The 20,045-nt window shown below is 38.2% G+C and overlaps 1 protein-coding gene across 1 annotated transcript in view; it reads left to right on the forward strand.

Moving 5' to 3' along the window:
* The first annotated feature begins 260 nt into the window (after nt 1-260).
* The window catches only part of GLCCI1 (glucocorticoid induced 1), a 112,622-nt gene continuing 92,837 nt past the window's right edge, over nt 261-20,045 (forward strand). Inside the window, exon 1 of the mRNA XM_065939071.1 lies at nt 261-813. Coding sequence (XP_065795143.1) covers nt 360-813 — 454 coding nt within the window. The 5' untranslated portion in view covers nt 261-359. The remainder of the gene's footprint in view (nt 814-20,045) is intronic.

The raw sequence follows: 20,045 nt of genomic DNA on the forward strand, positions 1-20,045 counted from the left end.
GCGAGTCGGCGTGATCCGGCCGGTTGCCCCTCTCCCCTGTCAGCGCGATGCCCGGGGCGGCGGCGGCGGCGGCGGCTTCGGGCTCCTTGCGGCCCCGGCCGTGACCGCCACAGCGAGCCCGGCCGGGCGGTTGGGGCCGTTGGACGTTTGTTTTCGCAGCTTTCCCCTCCCCCCCTCGCCGAGGCGGCGGGGGTGCGCGTTGGGAAGGGGGAGCCGGGAGACTCCTCCCCCTCCCCGATCCCCCCGCCCCTCCCCCTTACACACTCGCACGCACTATCGCGCCGGCTCCCACACGCTCGCGCGCCTCCCGCTCCGCGCCTCGGTGTCGGCCGGCGTCGTCCCGGGCCCGCGGAGCCACCATGTCCACTGCCGCCTCCTCTTCCAGTTCCTCTCAGACCCCTCATCCCCCGCCGCAGAGGATGCGGCGCAGCGCCGCGGGTTCCCCGCCCGCCGCCCCAGCCACCGGCAGCGGGAACGGTGCAGGCGGCGGCGGCGGCGGTGTGGGCTGCGCCCCAGCTGCGGGAGCCGGCCGGCTGCTGCAGCCCATCCGCGCCACGGTGCCCTACCAACTCCTGCGGGGCAGCCAGCACAGTCCCACGCGCCCGCCCGCCGCCGCCGCCGCCGCCTCGCTGGGCAGCCTCCCGGGGCCCGGTGCGGCCCGCGGCCCCAGCCCGCCCAGCCCGACGCCGCCGCCGGCCGCGGCCCCAACCGAGCAGGCGCCGCGGGCCAAGGGCCGCTCGAGACGGTCCCCCGAGAGCCACCGGAGGAGCAACTCACCTGAGCGACGGAGCCCCGGCTCGCCCGTCTGCAGAGGTAGCGAGCCCAACCCTTCCGTCCTCCCGGGCTGCGTCTCCCTTCCCCGACGGTGCCCTCGGTGGAAACTTCAGCCTCTCCGGGCTTCTCTTTGCTAGTGCGTTATCGAAGGTGTGAAAGTGGCTTTGGGAACCTCACCCCCCTGCGGTCGCTGCGGGGCTCGGAGGAGCGGACTGCAGAGCAACTTTTATTTGACCCTTCTGCCGCCCCTTCAGCTTTTATCTACCATCACACGCCTGCCTCGAAAGGTTTTTCAGTTTAAGAGCTGATTAGCTCACTCCTGTGTTTGCTGTTTGTAGTGGGGGAAGGAGGAGCTGGGCGAAACACTTAAAAAAAACACGCGCACCAACTCGGGCAGCAGATAAGGTGGTGGTTGTAATCTCTACAGCCTCTTTGTGCTTTCCTACAAAGTTCCCATAATGTGTCTGTGCCTACCGGGGTAATTTTTTTCTTTTTTGGAGGGGTGGAGGCACTGGTTATGATGTAAGGATATCCTGTTGGGTGTGTAGAGGGGACAGTTTTGGATGTGCAATTGAAGTGTATAGTGTTTGGGGTTTTTTTTTTTTTTTTGGTCTTCTTTTCTCTACTTTATATAGTCATATGCATCCGGGCAATACTCAGTACTGCACTGAGAACAGTTTATGCCCAACTCAAGACTTGCATGGTAAATTTCTAAGGACCTATTTGTGGAGTGTGCTCACTTTTTCCCTTCCATTTGTAAGTACACTTAACAGTTCAGTTGAGCTGTTAAAGGATCTCGAGTTTCTTTTCTGTTAGTTGTCAAAGGCAGTGGAGACCTGGTGGATGCTGTCGGCTTCCCTTAATGTTTTGTGTTTTGGTGTGGTTTGGTTTATCTCTAGGGACATCATAGTGCATGATCTAGTTGAGTCCTGGGGGAGAAGAGGGAGATAAGCCAAAACAGGGATGTAAAGCTCATAAGGGAGAGGGGGTAGTAGCTCATGTGATTAGATGCCGGGTTAGGGATACAGATGCTGCTGCTGCTGCTTCTGCATTGTGGAGAGAACCTATCATACCGGTAACAGTGGAAAAATCTCTGCTTGGGAGGAAAACATTGTGGAGCTCTGTATGGTGTTTTGTAAGGTATGTGGAATTTTTTTAATGGAGTTTTTTCGATGAGGGTCTTAGACCTGGAGAAAGTGATTGTGTTAAGATAGACTGCAGTTTGGGTGTTTTTGTTTTAATATTTCAGACCCGTGATTTGCATGTTGCTAAGGCCCTTGTTTTCAGACCACTTGATGGTGAAGCCAGGGTAGGATGTAGTGCAGTGGTATGTGTACGGGAGCACCAAGAAACACATCCTGTAATCTGTATGCACCAGAAGGAATTTGCTCCCCTACTCCTCCCCCAGGTCAAGCCAGCTGCAGAAGCTGACATCCTCCAGCAAATCCTGAATGAATGAATGAAAACAACGTGATCGCCCTCATAATGACCACAACTGAACACACATCTTTGGCTGTATTTCATAGAAAAGGCCACCATTTTCTAACAGATTAATGCCATATGCGACTCCCTTGCTCATTTTCTAGAACGGTATGAAATGAAAGGTAACAGAATGAAAAGAAGGCGGCAGTTACATACATTTTTGAGTGATTTAGTTTCAACAGTACAGCCATTGGGTTTGGGGTCTTTCTTTTAAGGACTAATATGAGAGTCATAGAATAAACCCTGCAGAAAGATTCTGTCCAGAGGGTTTTGTGGACATAGTAAGAGTAGTTTCAGCAATTGCTGCAATAATATGATGGCCATCTAGTACCTCCTCCCCTTTTGCTGATAACCACTAACATCTTACAATATACAACTTGCTTTTTCTGCATCTTTCAAAGGTCTTAATTGCTTAGGAATTACAAGGTCCATCATCAAGTAGTTATAATAAAATGTGTGGCCAGACTTAACCTGTCCTCTTTGTTGTAGTACGGCACATCTTGAGTTTAATGCAATTTTAACACAATCATGATGAAAACACTTCTCTTAAGTCTGGTTGTGCAGGAGACAGATTTGCATCATCAGAGAGCTTGTACAGGGACCAGAAGAGGCCTTTCTGTTGTTTTTAACATCAAGTGTTTGTCATTTTCTTACATTGAAGTGATTTGGAATGTAGGCTCTTCTGCCCCCAGTTCCCTGATGGTATTACCTTTATGTTACGTCTCCACATCCCGCCTTGCTCCTCTCTACTCAAGTTAAAACTATAGAGCTCATCTTTGCTGTTTACTTTGCTATTTAAAATTCATACTATGAACAGTGGAACAATTTTTTCAAACGATTATCTACTCAGTTTCTTTTGAATTCTGCATGGTTCTGACTTCAGTGGATTTTAGCCTCCACAGGTCAAGGCTCCTCCCGCTGCTGCTGCCGCTGCAGACACTGACATCACTATACTGCATGAATGGAAAACAACAGCATGCTCCCTTTCTTGCTTTCCACCTCCTTCCCTTTCTGCACACTCCTGTGTGTGTGTGTGTGTGTGTGTGTGTGTGTGTGTGTGTGTATTATGTTGCATTTAAAACTACATTTAAAATGTTAAATTAGGTAGCTAGTGGCTCAGGGATAGGTATTTAGTATAGAGGCATATTGTTTACAAAAAGCTTCAAGTGCTATGAGCATTTGGACTAGAGGTGACATAACAGCATTTGGTATTTTTTTTTTTCTGGACTGGTGGTTATGGAAGAAAATACAGAAGCTGTAAACAGTTTTCTTTGTAGTTGTTTTACCAAGAAGTTATGAAACAACATGATTTGTAAACATGTTAGATCATTATTATCTCCCTCTGAAACATTCTTGATTTGCATTTATAGGGTTAAGTCTAGAGTAATAAATAATAATCAGATTATTTCACAAGGCTGAGAAAAAGCTGAATTATGTAAATAGGTACAATTTTAATATGATAGAATTTATAAAGTTTAGCAAGAAGATGTTAATTTTCTTTGTTTTGTAGCAAAGTTTTAGATAATTTAAATGGCTATGATAATAGAAGATACATAAATCTCCAAACACCTTGCTCTCTACAGAGATCATCGAGTTTTATAAATTGAAACTATCTTGTTTGTGCATATGGATCGTATTTTTGTTTGCATTTTTAAAAATTTTATTTTGCATTTTTAAAACTTCAAAGTTTGTTATTTATATTCTTTACTTCTGCCATTAGCAAAATGTCACCCTCCCCCTTGTTTAGTTCTGAAGGGTCTTGAAGTGGTGAATGACAAGCTGCTGAATGCATCCTCAGGCTCCCTGTGATGTGTTTGTAATAGATGTAAAATCATAAAGTATTATGCAAATAGTTGTTTTTTGTAATGGTAATATGTAAGTCTACCTTTGAGATAAATAGAACAACTCAAATGAGAATATAACAGGATGTTAGTGTTAAAATTAATGATCTTAGAAATCATGTGTAACAGTGAAAAGAAAATAGAATTAATTTGCTTCATTCTGAAAACGTCATAAAGCAAAACCTATGGGCTCGAAAACAGAACAAATACAGTTTTACTGTTCAAGGCAGTAAGTAGCAGTTGCACGTTCTTTTGTGGTTTTCTGTAAGGATTGAGCATTGAGATGAATTATAAATTCTAAAAGATATAAAGACAATTGCGTTAGAGCACTCTGGATGTAGAATACCACTTATTTTTAAGGGTACCAAACCTAATAACAAAAACATGGAAGAGCTTATAATTTTATATATTTCCTGCTATGGAAAACAGCATGTGTTAATTCCTGATTTAACATAATAGATTTATTTAGGCCTAATAGTCTAACAGGTTATTAACTCTAGAGTGAAGTTTGCTAAGAATTTTTCATAAGTGTCTTGAGAGCTTTATTGTTTTATATGTTAAGAAGTTATTCTATTTAAAAGATATACACAGCCAACCAACATATAATCCCGAATGACTGCCTTCAGTGTGTGTGTGTGTGTGTTTTAATCACTCAGTTTGCTTTCAGTTTTTATCTTTTCATTAAATTTCCTCTCTTGAGTCATTTTTAGTGCTGTACTCAGTTTGTAGAATTCCAGCATTTTTAATTACATTTCCCCCCATTTTAAAGATATTCAGACATTCTCTTATTATAAAGTTACTTCTCAGGCTAATATTCTTGAAAATTATGGTCCCCCACTCCTGTGCCCCCCACTTTTAAAATGTTTTCCTAGAGTGCTTAGAGTTACTTGTTTGAAAACTTTCTTATACTAGACTAAAAAATATATTGACAGTTAAAACTTTGACTTTTTTCCCTAAAGAGATAGCTCTCAAATACTGATTTTGGGGGAAGATTTTCGGCTTTTGAGAACTACACTAAGTATCAGCAGCATTCATTAATTTTTCCCATTAATTATGGTACATAAAACTTCTACATCAGTGGGTCAATAGCAAAATGGATACAAGTGAATTTATAGAAGTTTTTTATTCTTAAACATTTTCATGCTCAAAGATTATATTCCTCTCAAATAACTATTATTCTAAGCATATTGAATATTGTATACACCTAGTGTTATAAATGCGCCTTGATCAGTTTAACTGTATGTAAAGTTGTGTATACATATATTTAGCTAAAAATTACTTCATTATTTACTTTTTACAGAAGGACATTTCACTCACCACACTGTATGTTTCCTCAAGGATTTAATGCAAATTAGGATTTATACATTGGGGAAATGTTGAAGGGTAATGGTATTGTGATTTTTATTTGTGCTAATGCAGACTAAATGTGAAGAAGAAAATAAAGGAGTAATTGGGCTCCATGGCAGTGAATAACAATAGAAATAAAGGACAATGTTCAACGAATGGCTAGTAGGAGAGGATTTTTCTTAAATCTGAAATTTAAAACATTGCTAAAAGTCCATTTTATCAAAGCTTTCATGTAGCTAATAATCTGCCAAGACGTGTCTACTGATGACTTTGTTATTCTTAATTTTAGTTTAGTCTTTTCTCCAGAGTTTAAATCCCCAGACATCACCCTGATAGGATTTTCCGTAGCACCTGTCTGGGGTTTGTGCCTGCTGCTGCTGTTTTTTGTCTTTAATATATAATTTTGTTCTCTTATTAAATGTCTAGGAGACCAAATCACTGGTGCTGTTTCTGTCCTGTATTCTTTTTTAACAAGAAGTCGAGCTTATCTCATAATTGTCTCTAACTGGGCTTGCTTAAAGTAAGTAGAAGACAGAGGGCACACTCTCATCCATGATGTCAAAAACCTGAGAAGCTGATGGAGGAGCCAGAGTCGCCTTGCTCCCCTGTCTGCCCCTCCTCTGCCTCCCTGGGACCGACTGCAACTTCACCACTCACCCGGCTTGTTCTAGAAGAACAAGCTGGGTGCTTATTCTGCAAAAAAAAAAAAAAAAAACATATATATATATATATATATATATATAATGGATTTATAGTAATTCTGAAGAAAATAGGATTATTCTTAACTATGAACAAATTGTGGAAAAACCATTTTTCTAGTATTTCCTTTTTGTAGGCAGATACCTTTAAGCAGTGGTGTTTACCGCAGGTAAATGTTACTGTGGCAGCTGGCAGGACGAGGCTGGTTCACGGCTACCTCAGTCTTGCATGCGTAGTTGCTCAGTCGTGTCTGGCTCTTCGTGACCCCATGGATTGTGGCCCTCCAGGCTCCTCTGTCCATGGGATTTCCGAGGCAAGAATACTGGAGTGGGTTGCCATTTCCTCCTCCGGGATCTTCCCAACCCAAGGATTGAACCCACATCTCTGGGGTCTCCTGCATTGCAGGCGGATTCTTTGCCACTGAGCTACCCGGGAAGCCCCAGATACCTCAATAACCTCTCCAATATTATGTTGTATCTCTAAAGATGTAGGTAGAAAGGAAGAAAATATGTGAGTGCTTAAGGCAATATATACTTTCATTCATCAAGAAAGTGAATTTGAAATCTGTCTTTTGATTTTAGATATGCTGTTCACTCTACAGGATTATCCTGTTGCACCTAATTGAAAGGAGACTCTGATACTGGTCATCAGCTGTGATTTCTGAGCTGTAAAAATTACTAATGAATAGGTTTTCTGTTGCTTCCGCAGCACTGTTAACACTGCTGGAGTATGTTTTGACATTTTCAGAATGTCTAAAAATGTAAGGCCTAGGTTAGTGAGTGTAACTGCAATAGAATATGGTTGGATGGTCATATCTCTCTGTTGTCACATAAAAGCCTGAGAATGTGTGTGTGAGCACGATTGTATGTGTGAGAGAAGGAGGGTGTAAGTGACGGTGTGTGTAGTGACACGTATTTTCCCCCATGATTATTAAAAGTTAGTTATATGTGGTGATAAACTGGTAAATGTTTCAGGAATCACTAAGCAGAGATTCTGGTCTCAGGTGATAGTCCCAGCAACTGGTGCTGGATTAATTTAGCCCCTCACCCCTAAGAAGCTAATAATTATCCCTGCAATTTGTGGGTTTGAACTCTGCATGTTTGTAACTTAATGAAATGCCACTATGGTGCACTTTAATGATGGCTCACCAAAAATAAGGATGAGTTAAACTTGTGAGACTCATTATTGTGTGGGAAGACTGGTGTCCAAAATTGTCTTCCAAGATACTAGAATTAAGAAACTCACTAAACTTCTGGATGTGTTTCATAACAAGAATGCAAAAACTGCTACAGCTTGCTGCCTAGTGTCACTGAAGATCAAGTATCTATCTCCTGCTGACAGTAATAGCCCCTTATTTAGCCAGTATGGCCACAGGGAGAACTTCTGCTAATAGTTCACATAGCTAACTTTTAGATTACTAAAATATTAACTATTTGGTGAAACAGATGCTTTCTAAAATCATTATACAATTGTTTTCTTAAGCAGAACAAACAAAACCTCAATGAACTCTTTGTGGCTTAATTAGTTTTGTTAATACCTATGATATTCCTAGTAAAATGATTGCTATAGATACTATTGAATATAAGATTGAATGAGCAGGGCCTATTACTGATTCTATAAACTTGCTTTGGGAAGTGCCTTTTTTTCTGATAAATGTAGAATGAAACAGTGTGTGGCCACATTTATTCCTTTATAGAATAACCTGGCTTTTTTCTCTTATCAAGTTAAAGACCAAAAAATTATTTTCCAAATGGTTCCATAAAAGAACCTTAGAAACAAAAAGGTATGTTGAAAAATAACTAGTATTTGAAGTCAAGAGACTTGGGTTATTTTATCCACTTCTGACATTTGACTTATAAGTCCCTAAATCTTCATCTTATTTTCTCTATCTTTAAAATGAGATGGGTGGGCTTTTTAAGAGTTCAGTTGGGTAAGGAAAAGAGTCTCCTATGGAAGGAAAAGTAAGTTTATTAAACTAGATGATTCTTTTGAATTTTTAAAACTAGTTTTACTGAGGTATAGCTGACAAACTTGTATATGTTTTAAGGTATACAGTGTGATAATTTGGTATACATTTACAAAGTGAAGTGATTACCGTAATCAAGATATATCCATTACCTCACATAGCTACCTTTTATTTTTCGATGTGGGAGGAGAACACTTGAGATCTATTCTTAGCAAATTCCAAGTATACAATACAGTTACTGACTACAGTCACCATCTGTCCATTAGGTTCCCAGAACTTACCTGTCTTACAACTTAAAGTTTGTGCCCTTCCAGCACCTTTCCCCACCTGCCAGTCCGTCATTCTATTCTATTCTCTCCTTCGGTGAATTACTTTTTAAGATTACGCACATAAGTGAGATCATCATTATTTTTTTTCCTGTGTATTTGTTTTTCTGTGTCTGGCTTATTTCACTTAGAAAAATATCCTCCAAGTTCATCTATGTTGTTGCTAATGGCAGGATTTCCTTTTTAAAAGACTGTATAATATTCCATTGTGTGTATGTGTGTGTGTGTGTATACACATACATATATGTATATATTTATCTATTCCCCCATGAGTGAGCACATAGGTTCTCCATATCTTAGTTATTGTAGATAATGCTTCATTGAATATGGGAGTGCGGGTATCTTTTCAAGATACTGATATTGTTTCCTATAAGTATATACTCAGAAGTGAGATTGCTAGATTATATGTTAGTTCTATTTTTAAGTTTTTGAGGAACCTTCATACTGTTTCCCATTCCCACCAATTTACATTCTCACCAATGGTATACAAGGGTTCTCTTTTCTCCACATCCTCACCAACATGTGTTATTTTCTTGTCTTTTGACAGTAGCCATTCTACCACGTGTGAGATGGTGTCTCATTGTGGTTTTAATTTGCGTGTGTCTGGTTAGTGATGTCTGAGCACCTTTTCATGTACCCTCATTAGCTGTTTATATGTCATCTTTGGAAAATGTCTACTTAGCTCCTTTGTCTATTATTTAATGAGCTCATTTGTGTTTTCTGCTATTGAGCTACATGAATTCCATATATATATTTGGATATAGCAAATGTATATATCCAAAATACTAGGCCCTTATCAGATGTATGGTTTGCAGGTATTTTCTTCTCTGCCATAACTTGTCTTTTCGTTTTGTTAATTGTTTCCTTTGCTGTGCAGAAGCTTTGTAGTTGCTTGTTTATTTTTGCTTTCATTGCTTGTGCTTTTGGTATTATATCCAAAATGTCATTGCCAAGACTGAGCTTTTTCCCTATGTTTTCTTCTAGGAGTTTGACAGTTCCAGGTCTTATATTTAAGTCTTTAATCCATTTCAAGTTAATTTTGTGCATGGTATAAGATAAGGTTCAGTTTCCCTCTTTTGCACGTGGATATCCAATTTTCCTAGGACCATGTATAGAGAGACTACCCTTTTCTCATTTTTATTCTTGGTACCTCTGTCAAAGATTAGTTGACCATATATGCATGGATTTTTATATCTGGGCCCTCTGTGTCATTGGTCTGATGTGAAGAGCCAGTTCATGGGAAAAGACCCTGATGCTAGGAAAGGTTGAGGGCATAAGGAGAAGGAGGTGACAAAGGATGAGATGGTTGGAGGGCATCACTGACCCAATGGACATGAGTTTGAGCACGCTCCGGGAGATGGTGAAGGACAGGGAAGCCTGGCGTGCTGCAGTTCATGGGGTTACAAAGAGCTGGACAGGACTTAATGACTGAACAACAACAAATAGGTGTGGATTTATTTATCTGGGCCCTCTGTTCCATTGGTTTATGTGTCTGTTTGTATGCCAGTACCATACTGTTTCCATTGCTATAGCATTGTATAAACTAGATGATTCTTCGTAAAATTAGTTACGTATTGAGCAACTAGTCTTAACCAGAACTCAGTGTAGAATACTTTTATAATACTTTTACAATCTCTCTTCACAGATAACTTTTATAATCTCGCTTCTCTCTTGGGAGGTTAAGTTATTTGCTCCAGGTCAGGTGGCATGCACAGGAGGCCCACAGGGCCGTGTAACTCTGAAGTCCTGACTTCAGGTTAGCTGGGAGTTGCTTTTGGAACCCAGCTAGTTATGGGAGAGGAAAACATGCACAATGGGTAATCCCATTGCTTATATAGTTAAGACATAGAAAGGCCAAAAATAGTTTTGGCAGGGGGGTTGGGTGAAGAGAAAGCTAAATGGGACTAAACTCTAGGGTCCACAGAACTTAAAATAGCTGCAAGTATTCCCAGTGATTCAGGCCTCAGATATGTATATAAGAATGCCATAGCACTTCAGAGCTTTATTATGTCATTAGTAGGCCTTTCCCTTGGTCTGTAAAATATACTTTAAGACAGAATTTAGATTTCATGTGAAATCTCAAAATCTGGGTAGAATGAGTCTTTTGTATTTTCATATTTGATAATGTAACCTTTGCATTTGTAATAAAGCATCATAAGGTTCCATTCAAGCATAACACTGATTTTAACTTGCACCATTCTTTGACAGCTCAGCAGCATTCAAACTAGTATATTTCATTCTCATGGCAAAGTAAGGTGTACTGTCTTCTCAGTTGATGCCTGCTTGGGCTCTTTTCCTTTTCCTCGGTTTGCCGATGTGATGTAGAAAGATATTTCAGTCTCCGGTTTAACAGCTTCTTTCCGGATGTTGTGACATTTTTCAGGGTCACTTGTGCTTACTGTATGCACTCTTTGATAGTGTGGAATATGGATCCTTTCATAAGTAACATGAGACATGGCGTTTTTATTGTTGTTCTGATACTGAAAGTGTTTCATAGAGTCTAGGTGATGAAGTTTCTCATGACATTTCTTCTGTAATTAGTTTTCTAGTTAAATGCATCAGTTTATAAGTTGGATTAGTGAAGTAATCTTTGAATCTGAGAAAATAATAAAAAAACTTAACAGAGCTCAGTTGCTTAGTTACCTTTAAAAACTGTTGGCTTTGCTCATGTAACCTGTGAAATGATCTTTCCATAAACGTGTACAAAAGATCATAGTAAAATAGAGATTTTTCTCTATATTAGCTGATAATCTGTAAACAAATTATGATAGTTTTGAGTTTTCTCTGACTGTCATTTTCTTTCTACTAAAGGGTTTTTGAAGGTACTCTGAAAAGAATCAACTGTCCTTTTCCTGTTTAAAGTCAGGTTATTTCATTTAAGTGTCTAATACTTACTAAGCAGGGATTAGCAAATACTGCTAAATGCAGTTTCATTAGTGTTGTAAAATTAGGGAGATAGACTGTGCTCAGAAATAATGTTTTTGGGGAAAAGCTAAAATATGCAGCAATATTTTGATCAGAGAGCTTAAAAAAAACCTTATTTTAAAATTCTGGTCATCCTTTACATATCTAAGTGACTTATTATTGAAAAACACCTGGTCAGTTGATCACATTTGTTTACTCTTTGTCTTTTTGGTTAAAATACAAAAAGGATGAATACAGCTTTAATTTCAGTGATAACTGTTCATTCAAGAAATTTTTATTTTCAGGTATTACAGTAGCTGTTGATAGTATGTTGATGGGTAAAACTAGTGGGTTTTCTCTCTCTTTCACACAATAAATATTTATTGAGTCTCTACTATGTCTGAAGAGCTCTGTTTAACCCTTAAAGAATACATATTCTAGGTGCAGTTGGGGCGTTCACATTTATATTTCTCAAAAAACTCAGGTCATTTAAAATCTGCCAAGAATATGACCCACTGTTTTCTCTGAGCTTTGAACTTCAGATATGAATTATCATGTTCCTATGCTTCTCTTTCAAGGTTAGGTTGAGCTTTTTGGTATTCTTTTTTGAATACTGAATACTTAATTATATGTGTTTTTCCTTTACTAGATGAAGCTTAGGAGAGCATCATCTTGTGGCTTCTCTAATATATCTAGGTCTAGACTGTATTTGCTGCCTAGACATATTAAAATATTCTGCTCAAGTTTGGCATAGCCTTGTGGAATTAACATGAAATCAGCTTCTGAAGCTGTTCTACTTGGAGAAACTTAAAAAACCATCATGCCAAAAACTGTGGACATATTCAATTAAAAATTTAAATGTTTTCAGATCTGTCATAAAGATTATGATTACAGTAAGCTCCAAGTAGGAGAATGTGAATTACATATTAATTTGTGCTTTATTATAATGTAAAAAATTTTAAAGTATAGAGCAGATTTTGGGGTGGTTATTTACTTAAGAGAATATCCAATTATGTGCAAGTAAAATTATTCAATTTACCAAAGTGTTATTTACACAAACTTTTTAGGAAGTCAGTTACACAAGATTGAGGTTCATCTGAGGTTGTAAAAATATATTACTGAATAGTGTAATTTCTCATTGCTACATAAAATGTTCTACTGACATTTAGCAGAATTAATATCCTAAGAAGTTATACATGAACATGAATAGATCTCTCCATTCCCTTTCTAGTGTGAGTATTAAAATTATAAGAAATTTTGTATTCAGATAACCCCTCAAAGGGAAAGAATTCATATGCACTAATGATTCTGTTTCTCACTTTTTTTGTGGAAAGGTATGCTTTTAAATTCAATAAATACTCCAGGGTTTTTTACTGGATTATTTTGTCCTTATAAAAAAAGTTATTATTTGAGTTATAATTTCCTACCAAACCTTTCCTAACCAGTTTCATGGAGGAAATATTTCTTCCTTCATGAAAAACGTTCACCAGACCGTCTACTGTTATTAATGTCAAGAGGACAAGGCAATAAGTCAGCGTAATTAGACTAGAAATATGATTAACGCTGTGGATTATGATCTTTATAATTGTATATTCCTATAGTCTGACTTTAACTTAAAGTTTCTGTATATACTTAAGGATTAAGAAATTAACTGCTCACCTATATATCCACTATTAACTAACAGGCACCTACTGTATAGCAAAGGGAACACTACTCAACACTCTATAAAGGCCTGTATGGGAAAAGAATCTAGAAAAGAGTGGACATATGTATATGTATAACAGACTCATTTTGCTCTACACCTGCAGCTAACAGAACATTGTAAATCAACCTCACCCCAGTAGAAATTTAAAAGTAAACAAACATTCACAGGAAGTTGAAAAGACAGTAGAGAGAAGTCCCGTGTAGCCTTCATCCACTTTTCCTTTCATGACTGTATCTTACAAAACTAAAGTATGGCACCAAACCAGGATTTCTGTATTGGTGTGCCTGACGCTGTGTGTGTATCAGTCTCAGCACGTGAGCAGCAGATCTGTGTGACCACCAGGATGGTCAGGATGCAGACCCGCTCTGTCACAGACGTCGGATGCCACGGAGATCGCCCTCTTGTGCTGCCCCTCGTAGTCGCCCCGCTCCTCCCTGTCTCCCCACTGTCCCGACTCCTGCCAGCCACCAGTCTGTCCTCGTCTCTATGATTTTGTCATTTTGAGAACGTTAGATAAAAGGAATCACACCCTATGTGGCCTTTTGAGCCTGGCTCTTTTTCACTCAACATAATGCCACTGACATATATCAAAGTTGTTGAGAGTACTGGTAGTCTGTTCCCCTTTATTGCCAAGCACAATTCCAAGATCCATGGATGTACCACAGTTTCTTTAACCCACCACTTATTGGAGTACATTGTGGTTAAGTTTGGGGCTATCACAAATAAAAATCTGTTCCATAAAATGTTACAAAAATTTGTGTAGAGATTTAAAAAAAAAAATAAGTTAATTGGTCACCTAATCCGATTATACCTGAAGTCTGCACAGTATCCATTAGTGTGATGTGTACGTATGTATATGAGAGAGAAAATGCTGCAGGGTTCACATTCCCTCCTTAGCAGTCACTGGGTAATCACTGGCTTCTGACACTTTTGCCATGTAGAGTAGAAATTCATGGTCTTCTTCTCATAATGCTGTAAATGGTAGTGACTTATACCAAGTGTTAGTTACTTAGAGCTCTATGTTACTTGCCTCATGTAAGATAAAACCAGTGGACATCTAACTAGATGAGAATTCTGAACATCTTCCTTGTGGTTATAAAGAAATTTACTATTTCTAACACAATTATATTTCCTTCTGGAGGCATGTCTTAAAAGCTGAATTCTTTGTAGTATTTACTTCAGAACTCTGTTGAAAATGAGTTTGTTGGATGGGTTTCTAGATACAGACTGATCAGCTTAAATATAAATTCCCCTTTCTGAGTCAACTAACATAATTTGGAGTGACAATTCAGGTATCTGTAGTTTAATTTTCTTAACAAGTGTATGATAATTTTCTCTGCTGGAATTGGCTTTGTGATTTTTGAGCAGAAGATTATGTTGGTATTTAAATTGAAAGTTGAAACAAGCCGTGAAAGGTGTAGTTATTGCATTTCCACTAATTGGAATGGGTATTCTTAAAGGTGGTAACTATATAACAAATTAAAACAGACATGATGCTTACATCCTGCAAGTTTACCTATCCAAATATTTAAAAATGTCATTATAATTGTCCTTGGATGTTTTGCTCATGCCCTTTACCTCTTTGCTGATTTTGTTACCATCTATATATAAAGTTTTCACTTAAAGTATACTCCACCTATGTTTCACATAGTAGAATATATCATACTTCCTTATGTAACATGCTTTGAAAAGGTGGCCTAGTGTATATTTCTATGCTGACAGAAAAGCAGTGATTTATTACTGCATTTTACTCTGTGTAATTTTAAACTTAGGTAGTTATCCCCATGTGATAAGATAGTATTAGAAGCACCATCATCACAGTGTGTGCGTCAGTTGCCCAGTCGTGTCCGACTCTTTGCCATCCCATGGACTGTAGCCCACCAGGCTCCTCTGTCCATGGCAGTTCTCCAGAGAAGGACACTGGAGTAGGTAGCCATTTCCTTCTCCAGGGGACCTTCCTGACACAGGGATCGAACCCGGCTCTCCTGCATTGCAGGTGGACTCTTTACCGTCTGAGCCACCAATTTCAACTCAGAGATTTGGTACAGAAAGGGAGCTGAGTAGTCTCTTGTATTTGCTTACTGGCAGTATGAAACACAGCAGCCTTGGTTAAGACTTTCAGACCCAGAGCATCGTTGGGTTGGGTTCTTAACTCCCTCACAGCATAGTCATTAGCTTCTCCTCCTCCCTCATTTATCCCATTCTCTGTCTTATCCCATCTCCCATCTCCGCAGAATTATGTCCTGAATCTGGTGGCTTCTCTCCATCACCTCATGGCTTCATTGCTGCTTACTGCTTTGCTAGAAATGCTGCCTCTCCAGTGGCGCCCCTGTCATTACTCTCCCGTCTCTAATTTACCCATTGGCGTTGTTATAAACACAGTCTGTCTTTAAAAAAAATTCTGAAGTTCACAATCCTTGCCTTGACATAAATGACTCATGTTAGCATCCACAATTGTGTACTTCGAACACTTTGTAAACTGAACTCTCTTTGTATTGAAAATGCTGTTATCTTTCAGTAGCTCCATACTTCTTTCCTTGTCAGGGTAAGGATTCCTTGTCAGGGTAAGGTAATCTATTGATTACTGTAAATAAAATTATTCTATTTGTGGTGATGATTATAATAATTCAATGAGACACACTCTAAAATTTGTCTCAAACTATCTCCGAGGGTAATTCAGACAAACTGCCTTTCTATTGTAGACATTTCTAAGTATTCACCAAATCCTGTTTTGTCTCCCTCTTGGCCCACATCTAGACTTTTTTTTCTACTCCTTGCAATTAGATAAAGCTTTGTGATATACAACAACACTTTCATCTGTGTTCAGTAAAAAAGCACGTTTGATTTTCCTCATTCTTTCTTTTTCCTCATCTGCCAGCTGGATGCAAAGAATTTAGCAGAGGCGTCCAACCAAGGCCCTGGGGGAATGATGGAGCCATGAAATGAAGTCAGAATCCATGAATGATTATATGGAAGGCCATCTGTCAGCCAGGAAGATACATTGAGTTTTTATTGTGATAAGCCACAAACTTTAAAAAATGGTAGCTGCTGGCATTAGCAACTTTGCTGCGCTTCACAGTTGAAAGAAATGTGGTCTACCAGCTTCTTCTCCTGGAGCCGCTTTGAAAATTCACCTTGGGAGTGTCACTCCTGTGATCCAGCACATAGGCACATGTGGTTCATGGTTGTCAGCACCTCAGTCAGTATGCAGGAGACCCTACGTGAAGTTCACACACCAAGATTGTGTGATCTGGGTGGAATAGATTTATTTTTATATAATTTGCTATTTTATTTTTAGTAACTGAAGATCTTATAACCATTTTTTAAAAAGTTTGGAGATGTTTTAAGCATTGATAGCCTTGTGGAAATTAAGTCCATGATCTCGCAGAGTGCCTGTCAGGGCACTAAGTTTAGTGGTCTTGTTAAGTGGTCTTGTCATATGTATTTTTGTTATTTTTCTTGGGCATGCAGTAAATGGAAGAGTTCTTTATTATATGAACCTAATGACCTGCTTGTGAAATATCTAAGCACGGAAATCATAACCTTTTATGTACATATTGAAAACAGAATGATAATAGGATCTGAATTCAAGTTACTTTTGTCGCCATCTTGCACCTTATTCACAATGATTTTAGATGAGCTTCACATACAGAATGTTTAAAAAAATAGGAGCCATGTTACTGAGGCCCTTCCAAAAAGTCTCCTTTGGTAATGAGTTGCATAGTATATGCCAGGTGATTTCTTAGTTTTTGTAATTTATTACATTAAGAGTAAGGAAAGAATGTATAACTGAAATAAATCCACAGGTTTAACAAAACTTGAGAAGTTGTGCCAGTTGTTAAAGAAAAAAAGAGACAGCCTTAACTTTTAGGAAAGGAGTCTGTGGTAAATAAGTTTTATGTTTATCTTTTAAGTATAAACTAAACAGATTAGTGGATTGTGTTAGGTTTTGCTTTCTTATTTCTTAAGTGAAAGTAAAACAGCTAAAATATAATATGGGGGAAGAGAGATGGATAAATGATTGATTTGATGTATTCATGAAAATGAAGTTAATGGTTTTATTTGTAATGTTTGAACATATATTGTTCACTTGTCCTGTCTCAGACACTATACAGGAGATATTTAAAAACTTGTGGTCAGAGGTGAAGAAGAAAAGAATGGAGAAAAAGGGCAGACAAAAATCCAGTTGACTCATCTCCTTTGTATAACTGGCAAAATGTGGTCTTGTTTTCTTCCCTTGTTGAGATGAATCTTTTCAGTACATCTGAAAGTGTTGTTCAGGTTTTTATTACAAATGCCCTAGCTATTCTAGGTATGATTGACTTAAGCTATATCCAAAAAATATTGTCTGATATTTGTTCACTCATTTCTTGGGCGCTTGGTTTGAACAATGTTCTTTTTATCATTTAAGGGAAAAAATTAACTTAGATGCTAATAACAAAGTCTGGAACTTTGTGACTTCAGTCCATTTGTAGCTCCTGAGCAGTGCCATTTTGAATTAAGTAGAGTTCAATCAATGATATCAATAGACTATTTTTGACTAAGATTATAATTACCACTTTTGGGTCTGTTCTGATGCTCTTCTAAAATATTTTTCACTTCCCCTACACTTAGTCATGCCACTAGTAGTTCTATTTTATTTTTTCTGAAGTTGCTCCCAGTCCTTGGCAACGTTTCCTGGCAACCTTCTATGCACAATATTTGTAGAATTGTTGAGGTGGAAGGTGTTCTGTGTATGCAAACACAGAACTAGTTTTTACCATGTTCTGTTTTACTCCATGGTTTCCACAAAGGTATCATTTATATAAGACCTTTTCCTTCAGGATGTTTCCTGCAGCTTTTGGCCATTTCCAGCTTTAATGAAGCATCCAATTTTGGATAAACTACTGCTTCATAGTACATATTTGGTTCTTTGATGTCAATATTTATGAAAGTAAATGCTAGAATAAACATCTGTGTTTCCTTACTTCTGAAGCCTTCATTCTGTTGAGCCTACTGATTCTGGGTTTCATCTCCAGAAGCGTAGTTAGTTCTGTATTTCCCAGTCAACAATGTATTCACCGTTGCTGGATTTGGGGACACAGTGTAGGGAAAAATACAGCTAGTAGGGTAGATTTAATTAGATTCTTTCTCATGAAGCAAATCAGTGGTTTCCAGATGTATTTCAGTACAGCCTTCTGTTTATAATTTGCCTACCATCAGTAAATTAGGTTGACTAGCAGTCATATCTTAATGAAACTAAACAGTTTTCTTTTCCTAAATCTTTCTCCTTAATCTTTTCTATGTTTAACCATGGAGTTAACTATTTACCCTCTTATTATGCTATTATGAGCTATTACCATGCTATTATGAGCTAATCTGTAGTTTTTATTACTTAAACAAAATGTTTCAAACTTAAGACTTAAATGCTTGAATCTTACTTTCATTTATAAATTGTGTGTTGTTAAAATATATTTGGATTTAGAATTCTCCAAATTTTCAGTATAGATTTGAGAAGAGATATTTACTTGCCTAGGAGACTGTTGTGCTTTCTGTGCCATAGTTAGTCATTATTCTTTATTCAAATAAGAGATGAGAAAGATGATCATTTTCAGATTCTTTTTCAGAATCAGAGGAACTATTGGCGTCATACAGTTTTCCAAATACCTTGTTTTTCATGGTATAACTTGATTGTTCTTTTGTAATAGTGGTAAGATCCTGATTCCATAATGTTTATAGTCAATTCTTTCTTGGCCTTGAAAATTATTTTAGGACTTTTTGTTTGTTAACTTGTCCCATAGATAGTGGGATGATGTGGAAAGAGGCTGCTTGCTTTTGTTCCTTTGAAAAGCAGGTCCTTCTAGATTTAGCCCCTTGCAAGGTGAAGGTCCTCTTCAGACTTTACATCTTGTTTTTTCCAAATGCCTCTCTCTCCAAGCACCTCAGCCCATTATTCTACTTTTCCCCATAAAAGGAATTCCTGTACTTTGATCCATTCCTGGTTCTTGCTGCAGGTTTCTGTAGGGTGTATTTTCAAACTTGACTCTGTAACTGCCAGCTATAGAGGAAGGGGATGGGCAACATTTCTAATAATGGAGTGACTATGCATGCTCCATTTCAGTTAGTTTCTTCAGTAGATTGATCAGGAGCTCATTTCTTTACTAGGTTGCCTAGGAAGAAAGTATACCTCTCTAGGGCTAATATTAATTTTTCTGAATCAACACAATAAAATATTGGAGGAATATTAAAATTTTTAATATAAATATGGTTATATAAAATTTTTAATAATTAAATTTGGTTATCAGATGTTCTGGAAATTCTTAAGTCTTAAATTCAGATGTGCTGAGAGAATAACCATATGAATTTGCAATCCTTCTCTGGTTATTTCTTTCATGTACTGATGGAAGACTTGCCTTAGAGATAATGAGCATTCTGCTGTCTTCTTCTTTGAAAATTATTGCATGAATGGCTCACACATTCCAGCAGCCTTCATGTTAATTCCTTTCCAAGGTGTTGATTGTATGAAGCTTATTCTCTGGTAGATTCTTCAGGAAAGACTCATGAGAACACTATTCCTTGAGTTCTACATATATTATGTAGCAAGAACTGAGTTTTTTATCTATGGTTTGTTATACTTGAAGATCACTAACGTCATTAAAGTGTATTTGATATGGCCTGTATTGGCTGTATCATTTTTCTCAGATCCATTTACGGTCTTTCAGTATGTAGTTTGAAGTTATCTTTTATTCTAGGAGAGTTTTCTTAAATTGTAGTTTTTAGCATGTTTTGTTTTGTTGCCTTGGTCTTCTTCAGGGACTCCTCCTAAACATGTTGGACAGCCTTACTTATGTTACACAGTAACTATTGTCTCTTAAAATTTTTTTAAATTCTAAAATTTAAATTCTCTTTTTTTTAAATTCTAAAATTTGTGTTATGTTCCATTTTCTACCTTAGGCAATGCATTAACCCTCTCCGTTTCTTATAACTTAAAGCCTTCATTCCTAAAATAATTTTTTCTTTTA

This window comes from Muntiacus reevesi, chromosome 6 (genome assembly GCF_963930625.1).
Source record: "Muntiacus reevesi chromosome 6, mMunRee1.1, whole genome shotgun sequence".
Lineage (NCBI taxonomy): Eukaryota > Metazoa > Chordata > Mammalia > Artiodactyla > Cervidae > Muntiacus > Muntiacus reevesi.